The sequence below is a fragment of the Canis lupus genome, chromosome 5, assembly GCF_011100685.1.
Source record: "Canis lupus familiaris isolate Mischka breed German Shepherd chromosome 5, alternate assembly UU_Cfam_GSD_1.0, whole genome shotgun sequence".
Lineage (NCBI taxonomy): Eukaryota > Metazoa > Chordata > Mammalia > Carnivora > Canidae > Canis > Canis lupus.
In genome coordinates this window covers 2,752,177-2,771,757 of record NC_049226.1, presented here as the reverse complement: position 1 = coordinate 2,771,757, position 19,581 = coordinate 2,752,177, and the positions used below count along the sequence as shown (strand labels likewise).

The 19,581-nt window shown below is 49.9% G+C and overlaps 1 protein-coding gene across 7 annotated transcripts in view; it reads left to right on the top strand.

Annotated features, from left to right (window-relative positions):
- NTM (neurotrimin) overlaps positions 1-16,283 on the top strand; it is a 934,064-nt gene extending 917,781 nt beyond the window's left edge. For 3 of the 7 annotated variants that reach the window (XM_038535612.1, XM_038535616.1, XM_038535618.1), the window contains 4 exons: positions 1,534-1,685; positions 4,803-4,838; positions 10,549-10,581; positions 14,979-16,283. In XM_038535612.1, coding sequence (XP_038391540.1) covers positions 1,534-1,685; positions 4,803-4,838; positions 10,549-10,581; positions 14,979-15,079 — 322 coding nt within the window. In that variant the 3' untranslated portion in view covers positions 15,080-16,283. Of the gene's footprint in view, positions 1-1,533; positions 1,686-3,363; positions 4,738-4,802; positions 4,839-10,548; positions 10,582-14,978 lie in introns of those variants that run through there. The other 4 variants (XM_038535614.1, XM_038535613.1, XM_038535615.1 and 1 more) reach the window with 4 other exon arrangements.
- Positions 16,284-19,581: the final 3,298 nt, after the last annotated feature.

Below are 19,581 nucleotides of genomic sequence, written 5' to 3'. Positions count from 1 at the left end.
GCGAGAACCGAAGCCAGAGCCTGACTTTCTCTTCTGATCAGGGGTTGGGGTGACGGCGAAAGCCGTTCTGTAGTCCTACAGAGACAACATCTTCAGATGATGACGAAGCAACTGTCCTCTGTGCCAGAAACATGCTGGAACCCAGGGACAGGCGGGAGGTCTTGATGTCTGACCCCACAGAAATATAGTATATTGAATAACATTTTATAGTTTATGGAGCATTTTCTCATCATTGTCTTGCTGGGCTTCACTTTCTATTCTGCCTTGAATATTATATTTTTCAGTCTGATGACTCCGAAACCAACCATTGGCCCCAATTCCTGTCCCCTGAGCCTGTTCCGATGCACATCTACCTTGACATTGTTTACTTCCTACACATCCTGTCCCAGCCAAGCCCTAAACCATGCTCCCTGAGATCCTCCATTCAGAAGGATTTCTCTCCCTAAAATGTATCTTTCCCATAGCATAGGCTCAGCTTCTGGGCAAGAAAGACAAATTATTTCAGGGAAAGTAAAAGGTTGGCTTCAGGCCCATTCTCTGAAATAGGACATTGCAGAGCTTTTAAAAGGAAGAGGGTTGGTCTCATAATTTCCGTGTAGACATGCAATGGTAGTAGGAATTTTTGCTCACAGCATCCTGAGATAGAGGATATGAGCCCACCAGCCCCTAAGCAGTGTTCTCCTTATGCTCTCCACCTGCCCAGTAGAGGTATCCATGGTTCTAGCAGGTATATGTGTTTTCCCCACTCACCCTCTGTGGCCCTTCCCTACCACCAAGGACAGCCCTTGTGGTGTATTGGGCGGCCATTAACGGGTCGCTCAGGGAGACTGTCCAGGCTCTAGATGGTCATGTGCTTAGGATCTATAATCCTTTCTGGACTGAGTAATGATAATACTCTGGGCAGACCACTTCCCCAAGCCCTTCAGAGTACCCCGCTCTGAAGTGATCTAAAAGTGATCCTAGGTTCTTGTATCCTATTCACCACCAAAAATAAGCTATTATCTGTAGAATGCTTCAAGTTCATAATTCTTTATTTATTACCCAAGTCCTTGAAAACGCTTTGTTCTTTCAAACCCCTCAGGTTCTTCTCTCCCAACATTGAGGGTTGTGGTTTTTTGTTTTTTTGTTTTTTTGGTTTTTTTTTTTTTTGTTTTTTTTTTATGGTTGCTATCATCATCATCTTCATTAATCTTATCATCAGCATCAATTATGTCCACACTTGGAGCACCTACTGAGTGGATATGACTGTCTGAATGTCACACAGCAGGCTCATCACCTGCCTTCAGGGAAGGTGGTGGCTATCTGTGTAGTGCCAAGAGTGTCTCCAAGCACATGCACAAAAATAGAGAAATACAACTATATGTCATTGTGTGTAAACTTGTGTACTTGAGCAGGGGAGAAAAAGTCATCATCATAATGTCAGAAAGGAGTCAATAAGACGATCATTCATTCCAGAGTCTGTCCTCCTCCTATGAGAAAAATATAACCGTCTCCTTTTTTTCTCCATTTTTGTCTCTCTCTTGTTTCTCTCAGACTGGTTGAAGGAAAGAAGGGAGTCAAAGTGGAAAACAGACCTTTTCTCTCAAAACTCATCTTCTTCAATGTCTCTGAGCACGACTATGGGAACTACACCTGTGTGGCCTCCAATAAGTTGGGCCACACCAATGCCAGCATCACACTATTTGGTAAGACTGAGCCCTGAGCCGGGCAGTGAAAGCAGGAAAGGGTCACGTGGGACAGAAGGAGTTGGAAGGAACAGCCGGGACGGGGTGGCACATGCAAGAGAATCAGGAGAAGCTGGGCAGAGGTGAGTGAGAAGAGAGGGGAGGAGAGTGACAGAGAAAGCTAGTGCATGGATGGGCACCGGTAGCCGGGAGAAAATGAGAAAGAATGCTCACGTTTCATTTGTAATGGGCAAAACCCTGAGGCAGGAGAAAAGGATGTTGGGATGGAGAACATTTTTTTCTCTTCAAGATCTACTCAATTGACTAGGTTTGGGGGTTCGAATTGGGTATAATAGCGAAGCATTCATAGAGGGACATTCACTATTTCAATACTTTGTTCACCAGACCAGTGTAAAATGTTACCATTTCTGAACTTTTTCCCGGCTGTTGGGACATAGGAGAAACTGGATTCTATTTATAAGAGTAGAGTCATGGGCCTCGGGATCCTGAATATTAGCTTCAGAGGGAGAATTCACAAAGGAAACAGGGATTTCCTTGCTCTTCATTTGTGTCAAAGGGTGTTGTCTGACTGGATTAAGATATATTTGTCCAGCCAAGCCACCATCCCGCCAGAAGTCACATAGTCATTCATGCATTAATTCATTACACAACTGTTTATGGGAGGGCTAAAGTGTGCACAGCAAATCGCTCTTCCTTCCTTACACACCTGGCAACTATATTGGTGCCAGAAGCAAGTAAAGGAAGCAAACAAACCAGCTCCCTCACAGACCCTGGATGTCTCCAGCAAGGACACGGAGGTGAGCCTGGGTGTGGAGGTCCGTGTCAGCAGCCGGGACTGCAGGCTCTGGCAATGACTTCGCAGCCCTTGGGAGATGCAGGTTCACCCTGCAGGCCTTTGAGGCCCAAAGGTTGCCTTTGAGGGGAAATCCCTCCACGCCCTCGCAAGTTCAGGACGTTGGCATTGTTCAAATCCATTCCCCTAGTCTGCCCTGGTGCCAAGCACTCTTGAATATGATGCGAGGGAAAGTGAGGAAATTAGCAATTAGCAAGAACAGGAATGCCTTTTTTCTCTGAGAACTCCTGGAAAACCCCAATAGCTTCAGGTCTCTCACCCTCACCCCCAGTGCCTACCACCTCCCTCCAGGGCGCAGTGTATCCAGCAAACCCCGAATACGCCTGTGCTGCTCCATTGTCCCATCTCTGCTTCCAAATCCTATTCGGCCCCCCTTCTATCCAGCACATAAAACAAAGCCCAGCTTTATCCAAAGGGGGCTGGGAAGGGGATGGCTGCCTTGATCCCAGAGCTGGGAGCTCAGAATGGGCAGAGCTGTGATTAGAGTGATTGATCTGTCTGACATCTCTCACACAGGGATAGTCATAATTGCCCCTCACATTTGTCAGGCCTTTTCAGCTTTCTGGCAGGTGTCTGTCTGCAGAAACAGAAGGGCCGGGATTATAAAGGAACGGACCCCTCCTTCCCTGGCCTTGCAAATCTGAGGCTCTCCTAGCGGTGCCATCCACCCCTCCCCAGCCCTGCCCTCCACCCACAGCAGCCCTCATTCCTGTAAACAGTCTTCCTCCTCCTTTGACCTCCTTGCTCTTCTGATTGGGATGCATGACATGGTTTTGCAATTGGCTTTATCACTACTGTCTAATTCCCTGGCCTCTTCCCCTTAAGCCATCTGAAGATGAGAACATGGAGAAGGCACAAACCTGAAGAGTGAAATAGCTGACGTTTGTGACAAGGAATGCAGTGAAGCATGCGCCATAAATCTGCTCTTCTCAGCAGACCCCTGGGTGGCGATTAGAACCTCTGCCTCCCCACCATTGGTCTGTCTGCATCCACCCTGTGTGTCACTGGGACGTTCCTCCAATTGCCAGCCCTCTAGAGCCCAGGCTTCTCAAAACAACAAACAACAAACAAACAAACAAAAATACAGAAAAAAAAATGAAAACGTGATAGTATGTGTTCAGATAAGTTTAGAAAGACTGGATCAACCAAGATGAATGGGTTATACCCGGGAATGTTCTTTAATGCGGAGGTTTCAGAGCTTTTCCTTACATGCTAAATCTCTAAGAGGGAGAAAAGGCTGGAGCATTTTCCAAATTTAATCCAACAGAAAGCAATTTTCAAGCCTCAAATGAGAGACCATTTGTGCCCATCACAGCGGCTGACATAGTTCCGCGGAACTAGTAAACGTCCTTAGTGTGCGAGGTGGGTGTTTCCACCCCACTGGCTCTCACTGAAGTTTAGTCCAGACAGGGCAGCCCCAAAACTCGTGATGGAGCCCACCATCAGCAATAAATACAAACTTCTACGGGAGTTTTCTGTGTCATCTCCCATTGTCAGCAGACCCCCAGCCCGGACCCTTCAAGCAGACTAGGGCCACAGGAAAGCAGCATTTGTGTTATGCAAATGTGTGAACTTTGTGATGCAGCCCATTATCTTCTAGCACCACAGAAAGCCAGCTAACTATCTCCATTGTGCCACCAACTTTCACACAAATCGCATTCCCTCATCATGTGACCTGAACGTTGGAAAGTGAAGAGTGCTGTGCAGGGAGGCTCCATCCTGGCCAGTATGTCGGGGCCCCTTAAGCCAGATGGAGCAGGGTAATCCTTCCTATGGTGAACCAGTGTCCTGCGCACCTGCTCCCTAAGGCTGCAGGGATTGCAGGGCCCCCATCGTGGTGGTTCTTGGGGCCATCTTGCTCCTGCTGCGGTGCCACGGGACCAGAAGTTCCTGAGCTTGGTCTCCCAAACTGAGACAATGTTGGGGGAGGGTAAGAAACCTCATCTGGGAAGGGACTTTGGTCCTTTGTTGCCACATCAGCCCCTCAGCTCAGCACAGCTCTGGGAAATGTATGAGTGGCCATCTCCTTCACTCTTCAACCATCGCGTCCAAGGATGGAAGCATAAGGCACGTTAGTGTTTCTCATGCTGCATCTTGTCCTACCACCTTTGGTTTTTGTGTCTTCCTTTATTTATCCACCCCCCCCCCCAGAAATGTATGTGAAAGGCAGTATACAAACTATATATGATGAATATATAGCGGCTGTATATAATATATGTGTTTGTTTTCATTTTTCTCTCCTGTATGTCCCTCACCCGATTTAGAACTAAATGAGCCTACAAGCTCAACTTTGTTGCAAGGTCAGTATCCCCCTTGCTTTATGGTTTTTCTCCCCTCCCCTTTCTCCCGAAGTCCCCCCTCCCCCCCTCCCACCCCTCATTACCTGTCTGTGAAGTTGCTTAGAGGATGCTCGAGAAAGCTAAGGTCACTGGAGCTGATGGAGCTCCAAGGGTAGCTTTCCTCTCTCCATGCACACACTGCCCCAGAAGGGCCAGGAGGGTGGAGATCAGTGTAAAGGCTGAAGGTAGAGAGCATGAGTTTGAACCAGTAGGGAGACAGTCCAACCCACTGAGCAGTTTTCATAGGAAAAATCTTCTCAGCCGCCCCTGAGCCACAGAAGCAAACACCGTGTGTGTGAAGAGGTAGGCATTCCCTGAAATGCATCAGCTGGTTCGCAGCAAGATTCTCCAAGAAAAAGCAGGTGGGCAGGATGCAGCAGGCATGAGAGTCTGTAAGCAGTGACCTGGAGGGAGATGCCACCGAGATCTAGTTCAGAGCCTGACGCTTAGTGGAGCTGTGCTAAATGTTATTGAGACTCAATTTCCTCTTCTATAAAATAGAATCGATCTGCCTTATATACCTTAGAGTTGTCCCAACGTTCAGCTGAAACTGCATAGTAGAAAGGCTTTGAACACTGCCAGGTGCATTTTGAATCGTCCCCGTCCCATCTCCAGATGCAGGCTGAAAGGCAAGAATTCCCTTGGTGTCACGTCACAGAGTCAAAACTCTTGTGCCCGGGCCCTCTTCATCTCATCTCCCGTTAAGCCCTTCCCCAGACACAGCTCCTGTGTCTCCTGCCCGGGTGCACACAGCCTCTCTGACTTTCCCAAGGCCCGCCAGCCCAGCGTAAGTGACTCACGAAGGTCTGCTAGCCTAGCGGAGGGGGTGTCGCTGACTGTGCCTGAGCATTGGGGCAGCAGGGAGCCTGGCCGAGGGCTGGAGGAGGCTCATGCTGCACCTGCCGCTCTTCTCCTCCCAAGGACAGTGCTGACCACAGGGTGGCTCGGCAGGAAGGCAGCTGTGAGGCTTTGCCCACCTCCCGCCCCAACCCCTGCCCTGTCTCATCCCATCTGCCCCCACACCCATCCCCTGCATCCCTTCCCATCTGCCGTGCAAACAATCTTTGGAGGCTGGCCATAGGCTTGCAAGGTGGGAAAGGAGAGGGAAGGAGATACAGATACGTTATATGGGAAGCTCCTTGACACACGAGCAAAAAATACTTTTATCAGGAAAAGATTCAGGACTGCGTCCCTCACCTTGTGATGCTGGGTGCCGTAGTGAGGGCACCGCAAACAGGAAAATGCAACAAAGGAATAGAAAGTAAAAGTGAAGTCAATGGAGATATCAGGTCCCATTTATGATTCGACTTGTGTTTGTTGAGCCCCAGTGCAAGGATATCCACGGACCTAGAACCAAGAGCGTTAGGAGAGTAGCTAACCATAAATGGTAAAAGGGAGGCGTGCAGGACGGGAACGAAGAGAGACGGTGTGAGAGGCTGTGCTTTCAGAAGTGACCAAGCTCATTCGGATCACTTAGCTCTTTATTTGCAGAGAGAGTAGGAGATTTTAAAAGAGGCAGTGGCTGCTTCTGGGTTAGAATTTACCTGAAGGTGTGCTCAGCTGATGGAGGGGCCACCGTCCCACACCAGAACCAATGATGACAATACGGACTAGAAACACACAAGTCGTGTCTGGCCGCTGAGCACGGGAGTGGGAGCAGGACACCTAATGGCCAGGCTCCACCCCTCTGCCTCCCTCCTCTCTGCTGCAACAGTGCATTTGGGTGACAGGATCTGGGCGCCAGCTCTCAGATTCTCAGAGTGCTCTCAACCCCACCTCCTTCTTGTTGAGTACAAGGCAATGGGTCATTGCCAAAAGTTGTAGATTACAGACAATCTGGAATGTTCCAAGATTTGGATTAGCGCGGTCTTCAGGACAGCTATTGGACTCTTGTACAACTGAAGAATATCTTGGAGAAAACAGACCTTGCACCTGGGGCATTTCTCCATTCATCTGAGTTCTTTCTTTTTTTCTTTTTTCTTTTTCTTTCTTTTTTTTTTACCTCCTCCTTTGCTAGTCTGCTATCTATTTTCTCAGGGAATACCCCTAAGTTATGCTCATCTTATCTCAAAAATACCAAGCAAGATTCATACAAATGCATGGATTTCCACGGACAAGGTACACTTGGCTTTAAGAGAAGTTCTCAGCTGTTTTGTTACCCAATATCTGGACGGACTAGAGAGATTCTGATAAGAGAATTTCATTCCTCCTCAGCATTTTCTGCCACCCATGAAGTATTTCTCTGCTCCCCTTTTGCAAACACAACAGATTGCATGTCACCCTCTCGTATTAATATTTGGTGGTACAGGACTCCTGCCATGATAAATAAGGACTCGGGGATGCACCACCATCCCTCACCGAGCTCCCTCGCAGGCGAGCGTGCCGGGGCCCACTCTGCAAACTCAGCGTCTTGGTAGCTGTTCATTTCCCATCCGCTGTCCTTTGTCTTTTATCTCCTAGGCATGAAGTCAGATTTGATGGTATCAGTGGGCTGGGAAAGGTTGGCTGATTAATGCCTGTGAACCTCGCAGTGACTGTCAAACCAACTTATTAAAGAATGGGGGAGTAAGTAAACTCTGTGTATCAGAAGGAAAAAATTGCAGCAGGAAAGATGATCAGTCCTTCCCTGCAGAGGATTAAAGGTAGTTAATTAGGCGCAGCCACCCAGCAGTGAGCGCTTCTCTGGCACGTGTGTCTAAATACTGAAGGTAGAGAAAGGCGGTCTCCCATCCTCTTTCTGGATGGCGACTGTACCGCGCTGGCATACAACCAGCTCTCCTCTGCCCCAGAATCAAACAGAAGCCTAGGCACTTAGGTTTAGCTGCGAGCATTGGCTTCGGTGGCAGAGAGATCACATTCTGGATTGGCCGCAGACACCGACGAAGAGACTTGAGGGTAGTGGTTCTTTTTTTCTTTTCTTTTCTTTTCTTTTCTTTTCTTTTCTTTTCTTTTCTTTTCTTTTCTTTTCTTTTCTTTTCTTTTCTTTTCTTTTCTTTTCTTTTCTTTTCTTTTCTTTTCTTTTCTTTTCTTTTCTTTTCTTTTCTTTCTTTTTTTCTTTTCTTTCCTTTCATTCTATCTTTATTTTCAATACTTTATCCAATTATACATGGCTTCTCATTAATATATCAACAAAAAAAAATCACAAACTTCAGTCAAACCTTGGCAAGGAAAATACTTGAAAATGGTTGGATTTTAAGGGATCTTTTGTTTTCTTGATAGCCAAGAATGAACTCAAAAACATGAGCCTATGGGTGGCTCGGACGCACCTTGAAGATTCAAGCAAGGCTCACACTCCTGCACACTGGTGCAACAGCGATACCACATCGCGCATGATATGGGAAGCATGTTAGCATTTCTGCGTCTCTCCTTGGCTCCAAATCAAAGCGGGTGGGATGGAGTGCAGCATCAGAGTAAATATAAAGAATATCTTGGCTGAAAAAAAAAAAAAAGAATATCTTGGCTGCACTTCCCCCCCCCCCCCGCCCCCGTTGTGATGATAGGTAAGGGGGACTTCTGGTCAACTTCATTTAACAAGAAGTTTCGAAACAGTGAGACCTGGAAAAGCTCAAGGATACACTCTAGCTAAGGATGAATGTCAGATAGTCCTTTACGAGGTGGACGCTGAAGAGTACTGACCTTATTCAAGTAGTGTGTGTTAGACATTCAGGAAGAAGAGTAGCTGGACTGGAAAAATTCAGATGAAGCTGTTTATAGATCTTTGCCTTTCAGAAAATCACAACTGGTCTAGATCACTGGTGGGAACTTACGCTTTCCATTAATTCCTTTCTGTTAGAGCCAACAAACTACCAAGTAGAACCCTCCTCTGTGTCCTTCCTCCAGCAGAGTCTAAACTAGCACCCCATCAGTCTATGGCTGCCCCCACCAAATGTTCCTACATCTGCCTGCTTGTGGTTTGGGGTCGAAGGCCTATGACTACTTTTTCGTCCATGAGTCCCTCTTCCTCTTTCCTCCTGCCAGTCATCCTTCTCCCTGGTACAGAGAGACTCAAGTCAGTGGTGCCTGAATGAGACACTTCATGAAAACAGCCCCACCTTTGCTTCTGGGTGGGTCTTGAGGCCCCATCAATCATCCCAAGGAACTGTCCTTGCTAAATGCACAGATGACGTGGAACCAGCACTCCTGGCTTTTCTCTACTACCTTGACTTGACATCAGATCTGTGAATCGTACTTTTGATCTTTGATCATACATCACCTCTTACATCTTTTTCAGAGTGGCTTCCCAGCGTTGGCTAATGTCCACTTCGGTCAAGAGGGATATTATATCTCAAGTGCGCTTAAAGAATAGATAGAAAGCTTGAATACATACATATATATTCATCTGACTTTGGTCCAATGTTTTAGGTTAGTTTAGGTTGAATTATAACCAGGTTGTCTTCCTTCTATACGCAAGGACTTTTTTTTTTAAGACTTTATATATTTATTCATGAGAGACCCAGAGAGAGAGAGGCAGAGACACAGGCAGAGGAAGAAGCAGGCTCCATGTGGGGAGCCTGATGCAGGACTTGATCCTGGGTCTCCAGGATCACACCCTGGACCAAAGGCAGCGCCAAACTACTGAGCCACCCAGGGATCCCCTATATGCAAGGACCTTTGCACAGAGAGTGGTATCACTTTTATGCAAAGAACTCCATGCACTTTTTTTTTGTTGTTTTCAACTTTATTGAGGTACAATTTATGAAATTATAAGACATTAAGATATCTTATAAGATATAAGATATTATAAAGTGTAATCATGGTGATTTCATATACAAATGCATTGTGAAAGGATTTTGCATCCTCTCTGTATCCAGGCTGAACAACTACAGAGACCCCTAGTTAAAGAGGGAAGTGAAATATTCGAGACTGGACCACTTCTGGCCACTCAGGACATCTGCTATTAGCAGGGAAGGCTCTGTGGATTGTACAGAAGGCATGGAGTTGGTGAAATGTGGGGTCTCTCATGGTCTAATCATCAGAGAGAAGCGGGCATCCCAGTACATCTCCACAAGCAGGTCTTACTTAGCAAGTGCAAGTGTAGCAGCATAGGTGCAGGTCTCACCACACGAGGTTGCCCCCTCTGGGCCTGCTTGCTGTAGTCTGGCTCATCAAGGGAAGTCAGGCATCACAAGCCTGAGCCCTCTGGCACAGGGTTTCTAAAATGCGTAGATAAATGCCAACGCTGTACATCTCAAATGTGGCATGGACACCTGTGTTCAGATTGCTGCAGTATAATCCATTTGTATCAGCCAATTTTATACTTAAGGGCTACAGACCAATTAGGGGATAGTCTGGTGGCCAAAGAAAGAAAGTTGTTGTACAAAGAAGTATTGATTGGCTCGGGGCCTCAGGCTCCCCGGGGCACCAAGTCCCCTTGCTACCATCAGATGGATGTGTTGGCTCCATTGGATCGATGATCCAGTCTGACCATCATTCAAATCCTGCCCCAGCCCCCCACGCCCACTCAACCTTATGGCAACTGACTTCCCAGCAAACTGAAGGGATGTACATAGGAGAGCTGGGCTGTGGTCAGGACAGCAAGAGCCAAGTGCAGGAGGGCTGAGGAAGGCCTGGGGCCAGGAGGGCCACCTCTTTCCCAGAGCCATCTAAGGGCAAAGCACATGCCTCTGACTGCTTTCTACCTTAACAGCGGCTTGTTTTTAATTTCTTTTAGAAGTGAAAACTACAGCTCTGACCCCTTGGAAAGGTTGGTATATTGATTTCCAGGCCGCTCTGCCTGGGTGGGGATGGGTATCCAAACCTCTTCACTTTCTTCCCAGATGCCTTCTCTTCTGAGCTAACCCCAGGAAGCAGCCCAGTGGGATCCTTCCCTGACCTTGGGCCATCTCTGTGCCAATCTCGATTAACCTGTCTCCAAGGACCTGCAATCCCCCTGGGTAGCTTCCACTTGTAGACATCTAACTGCTGTTTGCTGGCAGCACTAATGAGCACCTGCCAGGGCCCAGAGTTGCTCCACATCTTGGCTGCTCCATACCAAGCCGGCCTCTCCTTACATGCAGATGCTCTAATGCAATGATCTTCTTAGACCCTGGCCTTGCATGCTGTCCTTTGCTTACCCTGTTCTCTCTTTCTCTCTTTCTAACTTGGAGCTGGAAGGGAAGTGGTGGGAGGGAGGGGGAAGCTCTAGGGTGAGTCACTTGGCTACGAATAAAACACGTCTTATTTGAGGCTTTCATTCCCACTAGATGTTTCTGATGGACACACTGACACTCATCACAGTTCCCTGGGACCCTAGCTGTCCTGGTAACTCGTCATTGTAGGCCTCCAGAGCTCTTGAAGGAGGTAAAGGGAATAAAAGCATCCGCAGCAGCGTGGAGGCATGGCTGCGTGATAAATGGAGGCCTCATCTGTGTGGCTCATGTCACCAGGCGGATGTGCTGAGCTGGTGCTCTGAGACAGCCCTGCCCCAGGATCTGTGAGCCACACCTGCCTGGACAAAGGGGCCTCGTCTCCTAGATTTCTTTCAGGTGCTGGCGAGCGTGGGGTAGCCACATGAGCCCAGGTGGGACGGGCCCCGTGGCCTTACTTCCCCGCCTCATTTTTGGAAGATGTGTGACTTGCACAATGTGACGGGTTAGTGCATGAGTTAGTGGAAAGAATATTGTATTTGGAGACAGAAGTCAAGGGAGCCTGGGGAAGTCCCTTAAGCCCTCTGAGGCTGTTTCCACCCCTGGGAGCTGAAGAGAATAATCCTCATCTCGTACCTGAGTGTCTTCGAGGGGCTGGGACACCTTTCCCCACTGCAAGAACTCTTCCCGAAATCCTAATCAACATGGTTTTACTTCCTTGTCTACTTTCCCTCAACCATAAGAACATTCAGGGACAGAAAAAGAGGGGAAGGGTGTTTGGAAGGGAAAACCGAGATAGAGGTAGGGGAAGAGTGTTTTGCTTTGGTTCGGCTGGTCTTTTTGCTCTTTTCTCTAAGTAGAATCTTAAGACAAAGGAAAACAGGGAGACAAAGTAAACAGGAACACATCAGTATGCATCAAAATGTTCTGGTTCCTTCCTTTTTTTTCAACAAACATTTGTTAAATACCTGCCACGGGCCCAGTTAGACACAGACCCGGCCCTTAAGGAGCTTCTAGCACAGAAGAGAAAACCCACGTTAGACAAATAAAGGGAAATAGGACACAGATGGTGTGTATTTTAAAAGCTGGATGCATATGGTGCTGTGGAAAAAAGAAAAAACAGGAGCCAAATCAAGGAAGTCTGCCTGGAGGAGGTAACTGGGGCCCAGAACAGAATCTGGAAGGAGTGGGAGTGATTTGGGTGAAGGACATTTCAGGCGGAGGGGCAGGGGTATGAGGGTGGGAAGGGAAGATAGTGGGCGGGATGCCCGTGTGCCCGGCGCTCGTGCGGCGCGGTGTGGCAGGCAAAGCGTCTCAGGAGGCAGGTGGCAAGCGGGTGACCGAATGTCGTGCGTGTCCTACAAAGTGGACGCTTTGGACTATGATGCTTTGGGCCTGGACTATGACGTTTTGAAAGGGCTGCAGGACCCACACAGGTGAGAGTCATGACGAACACAGAATCCTAGTGACCGTGCCCCAGAATGAGCGTCTGGGGAAGTTCAAGGGGGCAAGGCCGCAGGTGGCAGGGCCCGGTCCCTGAACAGTTGTGGAAGCGGAAAGGAGAGCTGATGCAGCCCGCCTCTCTGGGAGGGCGCCTGGGGCTGCCTGGTCTTGGGATGAGCTTTGTCCAGGCCAGGTTCCCGAGACATGCCCGGGGGAGGGTGAGGCGGGGCGGGGTGGGGGGAGTGAGTGGAGGGGGAGGAGGCTGGAGGGACGTGATCCCCCACAGGATCCCCCACAGGAGCAACAGTGTTCTGCGGGCCCAGGACGGGGAACAGCGGAGAGCTTGGGGAGTGATGCTGCGGCAGGAGGCCCGGCACACCTGGCGGCCTCCCTGTCCTCCGTGGGAAGGGTTCTGTGATGCAACAGGTCAGGACCCCGCTCGCAGGCCCTCGTGGAGCTTCCCCTGCAGGCAGAAAGCAACCCTGGGGGCGTAGCCGCGGAGGGCGCACCTGCAGAGGCATCTGCCCAGCCATTGTGAGGCACCTTGGGGTGCTTCCCTGCTCCCCCCGCAGCACTGCAGAGGCCCTGGCTGCGAACGTGGGCTCCCAACTTCCCCATGTGGCAGCAAAGCCGGGTCCCCGCTGAGCTGTCCGCCTGGCCTCCGTGAGACTCCTGCCAGAGAGGCGGCTCCGAATGGGAGGTTGGGTGGGGGGGTGCAGGAGGGAGCCCGGGGGGTTGGGGTGCAGGCAGGACCCCAGAGCCGCTAAATGCAGAGCAGTGGCATGCACCCCATCCCTTCCCCACGGAGCATCTTCTGGGCGGCGGGCCGGGCAGCGGGGCGAGAGGGGGAGCGGGCCGCAGGGCTGTGCTTGGGAGGGCAGGACAGGCCGAGGGAGCGGCCCGCGGCTCAGAGGCCCACGGCCAGAAGCACAGGGCCAGGCACGCGGACACCAGCATCACGGGAACCCACTCCACCAGGCCCGCTGGGCCGCTGGCCCTGAATCCAGCTGTGTGGCTCGCCGTGAGCCTCGGTGGGGGCAAGAGTCCAGATGCGAGGGAGCTGGGCCAGGCGGCAGGGCTTCCTCGGGGCATGGGACACACAGCCTCAGCCGAGAAGGCCGCGCTTCCCTGCCGGACTCCGGAAGGGTGCCCTGCGGAAAACACAGCTGCCCGTGACCCGGGGGTCCTGACGGCCCGTGCACCGGAGCGCGCTGGCCAGATTTTCCAGGACAGAGCCAGTCAGTGAGCAGCGGTTAGAGACGAGCATCTCCCAGACTGAGACGCAAGTCCCTGGAGCTCAGGAGTGCTCCTGTCACCTGTAGCCTGCGTGGGCCGAGGGGAGGAGGGCGGCCCGGGGCGGGCCTGTACTTTGTGCCGCCCAGAAGGCCGCGCCCAGCACTTCCTGAGCGCAGGCACCACCTGGCCGCGGACACGAGGTTAGGGCACACGGTACCTCTCAAGCTCGGGACCGTCCCTTGAGCCCCTGGCCCAGAACCAGAGATTTGCCCCAAGGGTCTAGGAAGTAAAATTAGATGGCAGTGCCTCCAGGCCAGGGGCCCCAGCATGTGCTGAAGACCCCCACGGCGGCCTGAAGGCTGGCTTCAGGCTGCTCCACATGGGCCAGCGGCGTGTCTGGAAGCTCTGCGGCATCCGACTCAGGCGGGCAGAGGGGTCTGACCTGGTGTTTTGGCATCTGTGAGGACGTGTCCTTGGGGGCAGCTGCACTAAGTCCCTCTGTCCGATCTGCGCCACGGAGCGCTCCAGAGCCAGCCCAGGCTGAGGAGGTGCCCGCACTGGGTCCCCAGCCCATGTGGGGCTCCTAACGCGGCCTGCTGGTCACCACTCCTGGCCCCGTGTGTCGCAGGAGCCATTGGCCAGAAAGCTTATGTTTCAAGCCATCGGGAAAGTGCTGGGACCCGTCAGGCACCTCCCTGCTTTCTTGCACCCCGCACGTGGCCCGTCCCGTCCTGTCCCCTCCTGTGCACCTGCCGGCGGCCCGCGTCCACGCAAGCCTCCCCTCACCTGCAGGAGCACAGCAGAGGCCACCTATCCCCTTACCTGACACCACCTCGACCCCTTTAGGGCGCAGGACACTAGCTAGGTCCGCCAAGACCTCGTCCACATGACAAAGAGGCCAGATGCTCGGGGCCACGGTGGCACGGGATAGGCCATGTGGCCTCCCTGGTGCACCGGGTGGCAGCTGGGGGCCTCCGGGTGTTTCTGGGCAGACAGCTGCTCAGTAGTGGGCAGATGGAGATGCACACGGTACCGGGTCTCGCTGCCTGGCAGCTCTCTGTCCACCATCCATCAGTGTGCTGTCTTCTTGAGCTTGACCCAAGGCAGGGCCTCAGCACGGGCAGGGGGGTGAGGCCACTGTCACCCGAGCCTCCCCGCCTCTCCTGGCCGGCGGGGAGCATGCATCTGGGGGTCCCAAGCTGCAGAAGGGTGCACCCAGGGCAGCACCCCTCCCCGGCCTCGTGTGCAGGGCCGGCCCACGACATGTGGCAGGGAGAGGGTCGCCTCCCCAGAGGCAGAGCCGCTGCTGGCCGTGACCAGTGTGCTCTCTCCACAGGCCCAGGCGCAGTCAGCGAAGTGAATAACGGGACGTCGCGGAGGGCAGGCTGCATCTGGCTGCTACCTCTCCTGGTCTTGCACCTACTCCTCAAGTTTTGATGCGAGCGCCACGTCCCCCCCGGGAGAAGCTGCTGCCACAGCAACCACCCACCCCACAGCAACGGCAACTCCGACAGCGACCAGAGCACCCCCGTTCCTTATGAGCTAGAATCCAACGAAATTCCAAGAAACAGCCTAATGGGACACAAATTCGAGGGAGGGGAACAAAGAACACTTTGGGAAAACACGTTTTCAAAGGGAAATTGAAAATCCGGCTCGCAGGCCTTGCAGATCCGTAGGCACAGCTGAGTTTTCTTTCTCTGCCCCAACGGAAGGAAGGCACACCGGCCTTTGGACCAACCCACAGCTGCATCGTGACCTGTTTGTGACCAGGGTGGGCCGGGCTCAGCCACTCTGCCCCTTACCATGCCCCCAGCAAGGAAAATTCTGGAGCAGGCCATCCCAAATTCAATAGAGACGAACAGAGTGAGTCGTGCAGGCCCAGATGTGCCACTGTGGCTCCTTTCAGAGACTGTGCCACTGTTGTGTGTGTGACAAAGTGCAAAATTCAAGGAAAAAAAAAATAAAGAAAAAGGAAACTAAACAAGACAGCCTGACAGCTACAACAATCCCACAATCAACAATCACAAAAAGATATCGTTAAACCTTCTTTTTTTTTTTTTTTTTTTTTGGGGTTTTCGTTTTACTACATGGACACCATGGATTAAATAAGGGATTCTGGTTCATTATTAATTTTATTAATTATATTTTCTGATATGAGTCTAGAATTTAGTGCAAAAACAAGACGAGACTAAAAAAAAATACACAAATGAAAGGGGTGAAGAGAAGTATGATTGTTAAACATTAAAGATAGTGTACTTCTTAACTAGGTTTACAACTGGTGGACCACACACCGGGCATTAACCACCCGGTGAGGATATGTCAAATCCACCAAAAAAACACATACGATTTAACCAACATCTCCACCAGCGCTACAGATTTCTCCTTATTCTGGCATTTAATGCAGACAATACTATGCTTCTACCTGCTGTTTAGAAATGGAAGGGTGATCCGCACTGTATCCTGAGTTTGTTGGCTATGCTTCTTTTGATGGCATATATTATACAGTATATATATACATATATTTTTTTTGTTAGAGTTCTAGCCATTTTATTTCTCAGCAGGGTCCTTTCTCAGACATTACTGCATGCTGTATATGGCGTTAGCTGTGTGTTGATCTTCTAAAAGATGATAGAGTTTACTGGTAATTGTGTAATCAGCTCCTGCCTTTTTATTTTCTTGGGTTATTTACACGTCAGAGACATTTATAAAAAGTGAAAAAAGAAACAAAACAGAACAAAACAAAACACTAATACCAGGCGCAGCATCTTTTCCAGGTGTGGCTCTCGTAGGCGAAGGCCCTTGACAGGAGGCCTGGCTTCTCCATCATGCCTCGGGGCGTGAGCAAACAGCAAGCAACTGAACCAACTAAACAGTCAGTAACCACTTGCTTTAGCCCATTATGGGAATCTCTGATGCCTTTGTGACTACTGGAGAATTGAGTCCTCTCGGTTCATTTTATTTAATTTCCCACCTTTGTGTGCGTGTGTATGAAAGAGAAAAAAAATGCAGTTTTTAGATAACCTTTTTTTTTTTTTTCCTCCCCCGAAGTCTGGGAACGGGAGAGGCCTCGGGGAGGGGTCCTGGATGTGATGAGGGAAAGTGGGATTGGGGGCTAGGGGAGGGAGGGGTTGTCTCTGACTTGACATTAAAAAGTGTTCCATGTCCCTCTTCACCTGGTGTGGTACCTCATTCTCAAGCTGCGGTGGGGGGCAGGGGGGAGGTGGGGCTGAGGGGCAGGAGAGCCTGCCTGGCTTGTAGGGGGGAGATGTGGAGGAGAACGGGTGTCTGACTCACGCTGCTGCTCTTTAGCTCCCTCCTTGGGGTCCAGTGGGTTCCTTCTGTGGATGTGCTCTGGTGACGGATGGCTTCAGGAAACCACCTTCATCCTCCTCACAGAAGCAGCCGAGGGGTGGGCCTCATGAGGACCGTGTCTCCAATGCCTTCAAGAAGGTGCTGGCCGAGGTTTGCAGCATCCTGCTTGTGTCCAAACCCCTCGCTTCGTGTCCTGGGCAAAATGTCAAGGCCAGTTACGGAAAGGCTTTAATGGGTGATTATTTCTGGAAGGCAGCAAAGTGCAGCTATCACAAAAAGAAAAGACAAGGGGGAAAAAAAGCACAAAACATTGTGGGTTAGTATTAAATATTCCCAAACTCTATCAACTGGGGTTTTGGGGACTCTCCTCCCTCCATGCCTACCCCAGAAACCTTGCTTCAGGTCACAAATTAAGAGGAAGAAGTAGATTTTTAATACCAAATAGTATTCCAATAATGTGGCTCTGTTCTGATTGATTCTGGGAATTAAATAAGCAGCTGAAGATTCTCTGAGAGGTGGAAATAAGGGCGAAGCCGAAACACGCAGGGATTACTAGACTTGTGTCCTCGGGTGTCAGTTCAACCCGAGGGGGGTAGACAGACAATGTTTAGGAAGGAGTAGTTTCATTTCTGGGTGTTACTAACAAAATTGAGAAAAGATGGTTGACTTCAGGTCTCTCTGTGCCCTTTGGACATTCCACGCTCACTACCAGGTGCCGGATAGTCCCCCTTCTTCCCAGGAGCGTGATCTGGAGCGGTCTGGCCCAACCTCACATAAATTTGGCTGCTTTGGAGTCACCCCTCCCTTATATCCCAGGACTGCAACGGCATGAGCTTTGGGTGTCCTTAGACTGAGTGGATGGGTGGGATTTACCAGTTCTCCGTTGCCTGAAACTGCTGTAGACACTGGCGTGTGGATTCATGTGCAGGTCATGGTCCATGGGATTTAAGTGAACCCTGGAAACTCCCATATTGCCAGATTTGAGCCCAGATACCTCTGAATAAAATGTTCCAAGGGCATCTGCAAAGAGACACTTCCCTGAGCTTGCTGGGATGAGAGAACACGCGGACACATGACCTCCATTTGAAACAGAACTTTCTCTTTCATACTCACTGAGCATGCTTGAGATCACCCCTTCGCCATCCTCCCATGAGGAACCGGTCAGTCACAACCAACTCAATAAAGTGACATTAATGAGGAAGACTTGAATTTACCTATTTGCGAATTCAATAGCCCTTCTTGTCTCGTAGTCCTTTAGAACTCTGGTTATTCAAGAGCACGGGCCTCACGGAAGCCGCTTTGGCATGAATGATGGGTTCAGCAGATAGGAGAACCTCTTCCCCCCCCATCCTGCCTAAGAAGGGAGTTCCTCTCCTCTTCTGCTTCGTGAGCCACATGAGTCCCCATCTGCTAAATTTCAGTCTTTAAAGGGAGTGTCTATGTGCTCACAAGAAAGGGCCTTTAACCAGATGTACAGTTCAATCCAGGAAGACATGGCTTTGATTAGGAGTTCATAGGGACAATTCTCAGGCTTGTCTCTTTTCAGGAAAAGGAACTTGGCTAGAGAGTTCTTGTTCATTATAGAAAAGCATCCTGAATAGTGTCTGACGTTCTCTTTCTTGATACATTTACTGATTGAAGACCATTCCTACGGGCTGGCCTGGATTTTAGGTGTACTGGAGTCACTGTCGTACATTAGGATTCATCTACCCCCCTAACTTTGGGATGTCCTTTGGGGGAACCATGATTTAGATCTGGCAGGTTTTATCCCATTAAAAGTCTCTCCTGTTTTAGGGGTTGGTGAAGAATGTTCTAGCCCTAAGCACTCTAAGAGAACTCCTGAGGAAGCCCATTCATCTTCTTTCAAAAATGTCTGCTGCTTTCTGGCCACATAGATGTGCAATGGCTCACAAATTGTTGTTAAATCTTTCCCCATAATTCTTCTCCATAGTGGGTTCAGATGTCTCACCTGAAGCATTATGAGTACTTGTCCAAGGACGGCCTTCTGATGAGTGGAACTTGTAAATCTGGAACTATAATCACAGTTGATGATCCACAAAAGTTTGTGTTGCTGTGGATGGTGATAATGATGGGGATGATGAATGACAGCTATTGTTCCTCAAGCCGGGGATAAGTTAGCAAGTGAATTAACACTAAAATCTGATACATTTCACTAGACCGACCTACCTTTACTGTTTATCTCTGTTTAGGAGGGAGGACAGTCACACCAGTCAGTCACAGAAATGTCCTTTTAATGTGTGCTTTTGATTTTTAAAAAAAATGTAAAATCTGGGATCAGCAAAATATCCACAATTTTTTTTTTTTTTTACACTTACAATAGTACAGATTTGAGGTACTTCTCAGGACAGGAGAAAATCTATGCAAAAGGAGCGATGTGGCACAGGAGCTGGTCCTGCTCATGATAAGCCCACACACCCTTATGCTTCTATGGCTGGATGTATATGCGGATGCCAGCCATTTACTCTTCATCAGATAAGCAACGAAAAAGAACTGAGATTAGTGGTATCTGAGAGAGGCACTAAATAATACCTCTTTCCAGCATTTAAAAAAAAAAAAAAAGTAAACTAAATCCCAGACCTAATTTGGTTCACAACTTGCTCACTGGG